Source organism: Clupea harengus, chromosome 9 (genome assembly GCF_900700415.2).
Source record: "Clupea harengus chromosome 9, Ch_v2.0.2, whole genome shotgun sequence".
Lineage (NCBI taxonomy): Eukaryota > Metazoa > Chordata > Actinopteri > Clupeiformes > Clupeidae > Clupea > Clupea harengus.
This window is the reverse complement of record NC_045160.1, coordinates 25,593,016-25,603,015: the sequence shown is the minus strand read 5'-3', so window position 1 is coordinate 25,603,015 and position 10,000 is coordinate 25,593,016. Positions and strand designations below refer to the sequence as shown.

Here is a 10,000-nt window from a genome sequence, read left to right as displayed (position 1 = left end):
TTGGCCGCGTGAAGGGGACACTGGCTGCACCTGACAACCGGAACCAATGCGATAGTAAGGCGCGACAGCAAGGAGCAGAGAGGTTGACAAGCATTGTTTATGAGTCCAGAAATTAGCCCGCAGTTCAGGGAGAAACAAGGGACCTTAAGCCAATTAAAAGAGACACTGAATTTTGTTTTCATTTAGACGAACTCAATTTGTTTCCTTTTCATCCTCAACATCCATTCACTTATGGATTTTAATTTCAGGGGTATGCGGAGAGATGAACGCGCCGTAAAGGGAGCCCCTGACAAACATGACGACGTAAATTTGATTACACTATCGAACTACAGCAGTCTCAAAACTCTGTGGCATTGCAATTGGATTCGCATCTAATTCGACCACTGAGCCTTTCCTGCTGAAATGACGGAGCAAGCACAAGAATTTGCGCAACGTGGCAGTCAAACGCCCGCGCACTACCCTATTTCCCGCTCCCTCTCTTTCTCCCTCTGTCTCTCTCTAGCGATATAATTAACGCCTAGCCCGCGGGCGAATTTCCTTAGTCATTAATAATGGTTTGTGCCTGCCGCCTGTGTCACCCACAGAAACCCAAACCAATGTCCTTGTCTGGTCGTGAAGTCGTTTAACCCCAAAGTCCTACAATATCCCTATTTCCTCCCAAAAATATAGGCCTGCTCTTGACGCGGATGCTTGTGCACTATGGGGAAAAGAATTGCCAAATTGCTGTCAATTGTTTTCCTAGACTCAACACTCGTCCCATGAGCCCGCATAACTGAGGTGTTTGCCCTTTTGTAAACAAATCGAAACACGTGTTCATAATTCCATAAGGTCTTCGTGTATTTACTTATAGGTAAGTAACCACTCTTTTATTGAAGCAGACGAGATTTAAATCAATACAGAAAATCGATTAAGCTCCCGACCCCTCCCAACCAGCTCAATACATTCAATCATTTATTTACTCTTTGATTGACTCCGCCAGTTGGGTCACCGAGCATTTTTGTGGTCGCGGTGTGGACTTTGAAGAGAGACAATACTTCCTTTTTTTTTTCCCTTCCGACGCAAAGCTTCGCCAAACACGGTATGATGGAAAGGTTCACATGGACTACACCTTGTCTGCTTTTGTTGAACAAAGGTCTAGAAAGCGTAAACATGAAAAAGACAACTGTGCTGGCTAAATAATGCATGGCCAAAGAAACCGGGGTGAAAGAAATGTATTGCAGCTCCTTCTGAAAAACGGCAATATGCAAATTATATTGTTTATGCGTAAATGGCGCTCCCCACGCCCCTGTGCCATCATTAGAATGGTAACGATGCCTGACTATTTGTACCGGTTGCTTAGAAACGAGCTAAAACACACTCACACTCAGAGAGACAGAGAGAGAGAGAGAGAGAGGGAGAGGGGGAGAAAGAGAGAGAGAGAGAGTCCTGTATCACTGTCATTTAAATTATTAACTAGAAAGAAACCAAATACCGTATTTACTTATTCATAAACCAAGAGCACAAAAAGAGAAGGAAAGAATGAGGAAAAAAGAATTAAATAAGAATATGAACCACTGAGAGGCTGTAGCCATTAGTGAATGGATTAAAAATAAACATTACCTATCATGCACTTGGCAAGCAAAAAAAAAAAAAAAAGGAAAGAGACAAAGGCAGGGGGGGGGGGGGTTAGTGCGCAGAGGGTGTGGGCGTTTCAAGCAGAGCACCTGCCATGGCAAGCTCGAAGTGTGTGTCTGTGTGTGTGTGTGTGTGTGTGTGTGTGTGTGTGTGTGCACAGAGAGGGGCCCCTGAAGTTCACCCAAACTGACAGCTTACCTTAGCTCACTCTGCGGCAGTTGGGGGAGAAATCCCAAAATCTTGCCTCTTCACTGCAGTCAAATAGGTATTCATAAAGCACCTACTGCCATTTCCCATCGCACACCCGCCTTCATTTCCATATCAAATAATGGCCTTATGACTCCTGCCAGTAATTCGGTTCTAACATGCGAGGGCCACATATTTTATTTACGTGATCCGTGAGCATGTAGCTCACCTCTGTTTTAGGGGGCAATGGGCGTTAAGGTCTGGCACCGCAAGCAAAGTAAAAAAAATAAATAAAAATAAAAAAACAAAAACAGGCAGACAATCTCCGGTAAAGTGTTTGCGCTTAAGAAGGGGAGATGACAGGGCCAGAGAAGGGGTTTCTTCTCGGAGCGACGTTGCAGAGGAGAGGGAACAGGAAACGCTTATTACTGGAGCCCGGAGTAACAATGGCTGCAGATTTGCGGTGAGGACGGACAGCCAATTACGTGGCGGGTTGGCTTTTTCCCGCCGCTGCCGCCGCCGCCAGCCGACACACTCAACCCCTCCGAGTCCTCGCCCCCTACGATTCCTCAGCGAGTTAAATTAAATGGACTGGGCAGCCTGCGCTGAGCACACTGAGAGGAGAGAGCAAGGCCACCACAAACAGTGGTTTGAACAAAAGGGCAGCATCATAAAAGGTTACATTGATGCATACTGTGTGGGGTTTTTTTTCCCCTCCTCATAAATGATGGTTTGTTTATGTTGATGGATACTGTATGATTTGTCCACCCGGTAAATTATGGTGTGGTTGACAGCTTGGAGCCATACTGGTGTTGAAGGAGAAGACTTTGAAAGGCCAGGTGGCACGTGTCACAAATGTGTAAAATGACCAGAGGAATCAACAGGCCCATTTGCAAACCCGGCCCTCTCTCTCACAAAAGAGTATATCTTAAGTTCGCTTTGAATGCTTTGTTCTTGCTCCTATCCAAGCCAGATGTCTCCTAGATCCATATCAGAGTCTGCTGTTTTCTGGGCTTTCTCAAAACAAACGACGAGGAGGAGGAGGACAAATCTGATCTCAATAAAGCAGATGACTTCATGAGAAACAAGAAATGAGAAACACCCGCGACGATTTCAGGGAAACGCATACGATGATTTCATTACTGCTTCCGCGAGAGGTTAATGGACACTGAGATTGTGCAGGGAACTACAGCTAAGAAAGGGAGAAATGTCGAAGAATATGAAGGACAAGAACAAGGGATTGCTTAGGAATATGTTAACAGGAAAGGAAAAAGAACAAGGGATGGCTAGGAATATGTTAACAGGAAAGGGGGGGAGATGAGAGAGAAAGAGAGAGAGGAAGAAAAAAAAAAAAGAAAAAAAAGCGAGCCCTGTTTGAGGGATTTTCATATACGTGCAGTTATCCACATAGGTCTCAGTCTTATTATGGGATAGATCAGCATGCAAGGAGAAGAGTGGATGAGAGAAAGAGAGGAGGGAAAGAGAGAGAGAGAGAAGGAAAGAAAGAGAGAGAGAGGGAGGGAGGGAGATAGAGAGGAGAGGAGGGGGAGGGGTGGTGTCACGCAGAGAGCTGTCAGCTGTCATCATTCTCCGGTGTCACCTGAGACACCACACCCTGCCGCTCCACGCCCTGTTGCCCCTGGCAACCGCCGAGCACCGCACAGGCTCCGGCTGGCGATCTAGGCCAGCGCTGGCGTTCCGGAGGGTTCCGCGTGTGGGGTGGGTGGTAGAGTCCGCCGGCACTTTTTGCCCTGCCTCAGCACTTAATTGATTAATTGGGGTAATTATTGGAGGCGAAAGTCACCTCACCCCGAGCTGGCTGGTGGGTCATTTATTTCCGTCCTCTGGGACCAAACACCAAAAAAACTAGGTGGAGACCAAACTTAGGCTCTAACTTTTCTACCATACTGACTGACATTGCCATTAATTACATTGGTTTGGCTCTAACTTTACCATACTGACTGACATTGCCATTAATTACATTGGTTTGGGTTGGTTGGCTTTTTTTTTTGTTGGCGTCCTTTGCTTTATACATACATGTGAATATATATATCAAATTTATTTATTTATTTATTTGTATTTTTTTTGTGTGTGTGCTTGTGTGCACGCGTGTGTGTGTGTATGTGTATGTGTGTGTGTGTGTGTGAGAGAGAGAGAGAGAGAGAGAGAGAGAGAGAAAGAGTGTTTGGTGGGAACTCTTGCTTAAAGGACAGATGGAGACTGGGAGAAGACAGGAGGTACATTGGCACAAGCTTGGCACAGGATGACTATGTGTGTGTGTCTGTTTGTGTGTGAGAGAGAGAGATAGATGGGGAGAGAGTGATGATACTGATATTGAAAAATCCAGAGACTGTGTGTGTGTGTGTGAGAGTGTGAGAGTGTGTGTGTGTGTGTCTGTCTGTGTGTGTGTGTGTGTGTGTGTGTGTGAGATCCCTCCCCTGTTGCGGGGTGGGCAGCCCCGCACACACGCCGTGACCTTGGCACCGCGCAGGAGGGTCACCCAGCCAAGCGTCTGTGCTGCCGCGTGTCTGTCTGCTCGCTGCGGCGCACTTTGCAGAGCCAGGTCAATGGGCCGAGCCCAGGGACACCCACACACACACACCCACACACACACACACACACACACACACACACACACACACACACCCCACCCGCTGAGGTCTACAGCTTTACTAATATTAGGCCCCGCTCAGACAGGGATGGGACACACACACACACACACACACACACACACACACACACACACATACACACACACACACACACACACACACACACACACACCCATGACATGGCATCATGGCTTTTCCCCATGTCCCATAGTATCCTGTACGTCTGTGTGCTGAGATATTAAACGCATAGGATTGCATTCCACTGGCATATAGAAACAAGTGGCAGTGGAGTGCTTTGAATGTGCTCCGACGTGTGGAAGTGTTATTGATGGTAGTGCTTACTGTAGTGCTTCAGTGCTCACATGGGCGGAGAGACAGAGAGAGAGAGAGAGAGAGAGAGAGAGAGAGAGAGCGCTTGATCTATTGGGTGTGTTCATCAATTCTTGTTTAGTTTAAAAAAAAAGAAGAAAAAGAACACAGTCCCGTAAAGATTCTTTGGTGAGTTCTTAGATGAGAATTCTAGGGTCTTTAAGAGTTCTTCAGCTTCCTTCGGGGTCCTATATAGCCCTGTTAATGGTTCCAAATAGAAATGTTAGCGGTTCTTCGATAAAGGCATGCTGAACCTCAGAGGTTGCAGAAAACACTGCGTTTCAGTTCCAGCTGTGTGTGAGTTGTGAAATATAACACGTCTGTAATGTTTCAGTCTTTTGGAAGACGATGTTGCTGAGGGCATCTGAGGGCTGACCTCACCTCAGGGTGTATTTAAGGCAAGCACTGAGCACTTGTGTTAAGAGGTCACGTCACGCCATGCGTTTCACAACAGTTCTGCTTTTAATCATATGAGCATCTTTAACGTCACAGCTCATCTTGGGAGAAAGACATATAGAAAAAAACAGAGAGGCAACATAAAGACAGGCAGACAGACAGAAAGAGAGAGAGAGAGGGAGTGAATGAAACAATGAAAGAATGAGAGAGAAAGAAAGACAGGAAGACAGATAGAAAATAAGGACTGGAGAGAATGGATGAAAAGAAAAAGCAGACAAAAAAAAAACCGGATAGATTGGCAGAAAAAAGGATAGATAGGAAGACAATACGGACATAGAAAGGCTAGAAAGAGGAAGAAAGACAGACAGATAGACAGACAGGAAGACAGACAGGAAGACAGACAGGAAGACAGAGACAGGGAGCTGGCTGGTGTGCGTCTCACCTGCTTTAACCCGTATGCTGGGGCTGCGGATCTTGCCGGCCTGGTTCTCGGCGGTGCAGAAGTAGTCGTTGTCGTGGATGAAGGAGTTGAAGGCGGACGGGGAGAACGGGTAGAGCTGCAGCGTGCCGTTGGCGTGCACGTGGCGGATGTGCGGCACGTCGTAGATGTCGTCGCCGGTGGCCAGGTACCAGCGCAGCAGGGCATGGGGGGCGCCGCCCGCGGGGCAGGGCAGGGACACCCCCACGGAGCTGGAGAAGGTGACCCGCTGCAGGGAGGCGTTCACAAAGTACAGCCGCGTCGAGACAACATCCTCGCTGTGCACTGGAGAGGGAGAGAGGAGAGAGGAGGAGAGGGTGAGTCAGGTCGGAGGGCCAAGGAGCACACAGTGCATTCGCAGGAGCAGGAGCAGGAGCAGGAGCAGGAGCAGGAGCAGGAGCAGGAGCAGGAGCAGGAGCAGGAGCAGGAGCAGGAACAGGAGGAGCTCCCACCTCCTCACTGTGGACTAGCGGAGGGACGACAGGAGAGGAGATGGATGAAAGGGCCAATCGGCGAGACACCCACATGGGCCCCTTTGCTGATGTCTACCCAAAGTAAAGATGCGTAGAAACCACACACACACACACACACACACACACACACACACACACACACTCTTATTTACACCCAAAGTAAAGCTTGTAGAAACCACATCCTAACTGAGAACTAGCGAAAGGAGGAGAGAGGAGGGGATTAAAGGGGTCAATCAGTGAGGAGAGCCATGTAGTACACCTACATGAGCAGACAAACACACACACACACACACACACTCACACACACGCGCGCGCACACACACACACACACACACACACACACACACACACACACACACACACACACGGGCGCACACACACACACACACACACACACACTCACACACACACACGCACGCACACACACACACAGACACATACACACTCACACAGGAGGGGAACGTGTAGTCACTTAGAAGAGTTAGGACAAGGCTGTGTACCCGCATGGGCACACACACCAACACACACACACACAAAAACACACACACACACACACACACACACACACACACACACACAAACAAACACACACACACCAACACACACTCAAATGTGTGTGAGCAAACCAAATGTGCACCAATATGAGTCCTCTTTATAATGTGCCTTCATACACAGAGTCCCATTCAATTTCAAGGTCCTTAATTGAGTCCACAAATGAATAAATAATTATCAAATAATTATGAACCTTGAAATGAAATGTGGTATACAGGTAGAAATGAAGCTGTCAGACGTGGCAGTTGCTGAAACCCTGAGATGTCCTCAACTGCTTGATGTGGTCAAATAGATCATTATTATTAGTTTAGCAATCCGACAAGACCAACCAAACTAAACATTCACATATCATGTGATGTTGAAAAGAGCTTTTTGCTTCAATGTATTCAGTACACAACATCATGGAGTCACAATTATGCAGTGTGTGTTTGTGTGTGTGTGTGTGTGTGTGTGTGTGTGTGTGTGTCTATTGGCCACGAGTCTAAAATCACTAGCAGCTCTTACATGCACTGACAAGCTATCAGGCCTATCTGAGGTAGCTTTCCATTTGGTCAACACAATGTGTCCCAAATATAGAATCAATTATCTCTCTCTCTCACTCTCACTCACTCTCTCTCTCTCTCTCTCTCTCACTCTCTCACTCTCGCTCTCTCCATTAGGTCCTGTGATGCAACCGAACAAGGTTGTTTATTTTATTTACTGGTGTGTTTAATTATTTATTTCCACGGGACAAAGTGCATCTCTGTCCCCTGAATGGGGCTGTGCAGATCGCCGGTAGTGGTAAGCCTCAGTGATCGGCCACCGCTCCACGCAAATTTGACACTCAATTTGGAAATTAAACAGAGCCGTGGAGGTCTAAAATAGTCTGTTTCCCGAGAGATCAGAACATTTTGACCTGATTGCTGATATCACCCATTCTGCTGGCTTCAGTACAGCACAGTGCACTTCAGGGAAACTAAGTGACAAAATGTACCCAAGCCACAGAAATAGCTATAAATATACAAAGAATTGCAGTGTGTATATTTCAATGTTCACTGCACTCTATATCGGGTTAACAATGCACTGCCTGAGATATTAGATGTGAGGTAAATTTGGAGAATGTAGAAGCTGATAAACATCAGCAACCTGACGCCCCCCCATCTTGAGTGGGTCCTTACAGTGTGACCCTTGACCCTACTGAGCCTGGTAATAGCCCATCAGCGTGTAGGCACAAGGAATATCATCATTAAGGAATATCAGTTATCTAATACAGTAGGAATCGGCCCAGAACACTGCCTTCTGATAGGAGAAGAAATAGGTCACAATGCACCCCCCCCCCCAAAACACACACCACCACCACCTCAACACACACAGACACACACACACAAACACACACAGTTCATGCGCCTCCAAGAACTCTTCACAGTCAATCCAGAAAAAAAAAAAGAAAAAAAACATTATTTCTTTCTTTCTTTTTTTTTTGCCATTCTTTTCTCATCTTTCTTTCTTTACTCCTTTCTTCCCCGTCGTGTTCACGTCCTGAGTAGCGGAGACATTAATTAACTCCACGGCCGTGACAATCGCCGTGACGATCGCGAGCCGTTTCAAAACGTGCGGGTCGTTCCAGGCCCCCGATGCAAATGGCCGCCCCTCTGCCCCTTCTTGCCCGACTTAAAGGGTATATTATAGCCTTTCAATCTCGCCGGGTGTCGGGCCGAGGTGTCTTTATTGTATTCAAAGAAGTGCTTAGCTAAGCCCTGGCCCTGCGCCAGAAAGAGGACGCACACGCGCCCCAAAGCCAGTGAATTTTCTTCTAAGGCAATTACACTTAATGAGGACCCCCCGCAGGTTTGTGTCAACAATGCACGGATTAGGCCCCCCTATTCTTTCCCATTCGCTCCACGCGCAGAGGCGGACGGCGGGAGCGCCGACACGTCACCGAGACATCACAGGATGCACGGATAACATGCGACGGGGAAGCTGCAGCAACAATGCAAGACACGGTGACTATGCAGCACACTGATGCATGGATGTGTTTCAGTGGCTGGGGTTGGCTGCACATGCTCAGAAAAGGCATCCAAAAATTGACTGGTTGGCTGTCAAAAAAAAAGAAACCCTCTTGTACTCGACACGGAACTTCTGGGTAAAATATGCATACGTATATGTAGAAGTGACGGAGAGTGCTTCTGTGTACATGCAGTATTGGCAGTAAATTCCTACGTGTGTTTCCAACTACCTGTTTATATTGTTGATTGTTGGTTCTAGTGGCTTCAGACTGTTATTGTTCCCTGCCACTGCTACTTTAAAAGTACAGTTTAGGGCCGGCACTTCAAACAAAAACACAGTGATGACACAAAAAAATATCTATGTGCAAAACAGCATGGAACAACATGAAAAAAAAGGATGGCAGAGAATTGAAAGGCTGAGATTAAGGATAAACCCTGAGCTGCGAGAGATGGGGGGTTGAGTTCTCTCTCTCTCTCTCTCTCTCTCTCTCTCTCTCTTTCTTTCTTTTTTATATTCCCATAGAACACGGAGGGATATGTTATGTGATTGGAATTGGTATGGCAGACGCAGAGACTTAAACCCATATAATCTCCTTTCACATTGAACACACACAGCGAACCTCGGCGGCCCGATAATCGCAGCGCGGTGGAGGGCTTCCCCCCATCTCTCTACGTCTCCCACCCCACACACACACACACACACACACACACACACACACACACACACACACATACACACACACTCCCCCAGGGAGGCCAGATTAGGGAGGCCGGCAGGCGAGGGGAAGGGGGCATCGCATCAGCCCTCAGTGGGGTCAACGCCGAGGCTGTCAGCCCGCGGTGTGAGGGCTGGTGGCGGAGACATGGGGTTTTGGGGAGGGAGGGGGAGAGGGAGGGTGATGGGGAGGGAGGGGGGGGAGAGTGAGGGGGGATAGTGAGGGGGGAGAGGGAGAGTGATGGGTAGTCTGGGCAGGCGGGGGCACATGTTAGGCCAGGGAAGAAGGGATGTTTGGGCTCAGAGGTTAGTGGACTGTCAAATCCCAGGTGAGAGTTAACATAGACTGTGTAGGGGAAGTGTGTGTGTTTGTCTTTGTGTGTGTGTGTCTGTGTGTCTGTGTGTCTGTGTTTCGCCATGTGTATGTTTGTGTGTGTGTGTGTGTGGGGGGGGGGGGGGTGATAGGAGTGTTAAAGTTGAGGTCTGCAAGGTCAGGTTTAAACAACGACATGAGGGGCGGGGGGTGTTCTTATATGTATGATTATTTGAGATTGAGACAATCGAGATTAGTGCATCGTGAAAGAGGTTCCTGGGGTGGTGTGTGTGTGTGAGTGTGAGTG

At 47.8% G+C, this 10,000-nt stretch overlaps 1 protein-coding gene across 1 annotated transcript in view; it reads right to left on the bottom strand.

Annotated features, from left to right (window-relative positions):
- LOC116221766 (Down syndrome cell adhesion molecule-like protein 1 homolog) overlaps positions 1–10,000 on the bottom strand; it is a 21,343-nt gene that overhangs the window by 807 nt on the left and 10,536 nt on the right. The window contains exon 2 of the mRNA XM_031572915.2: positions 5,620–5,940. Within this exon, the coding sequence (XP_031428775.1) occupies positions 5,620–5,940 (321 nt within the window). The remainder of the gene's footprint in view (positions 1–5,619; positions 5,941–10,000) is intronic.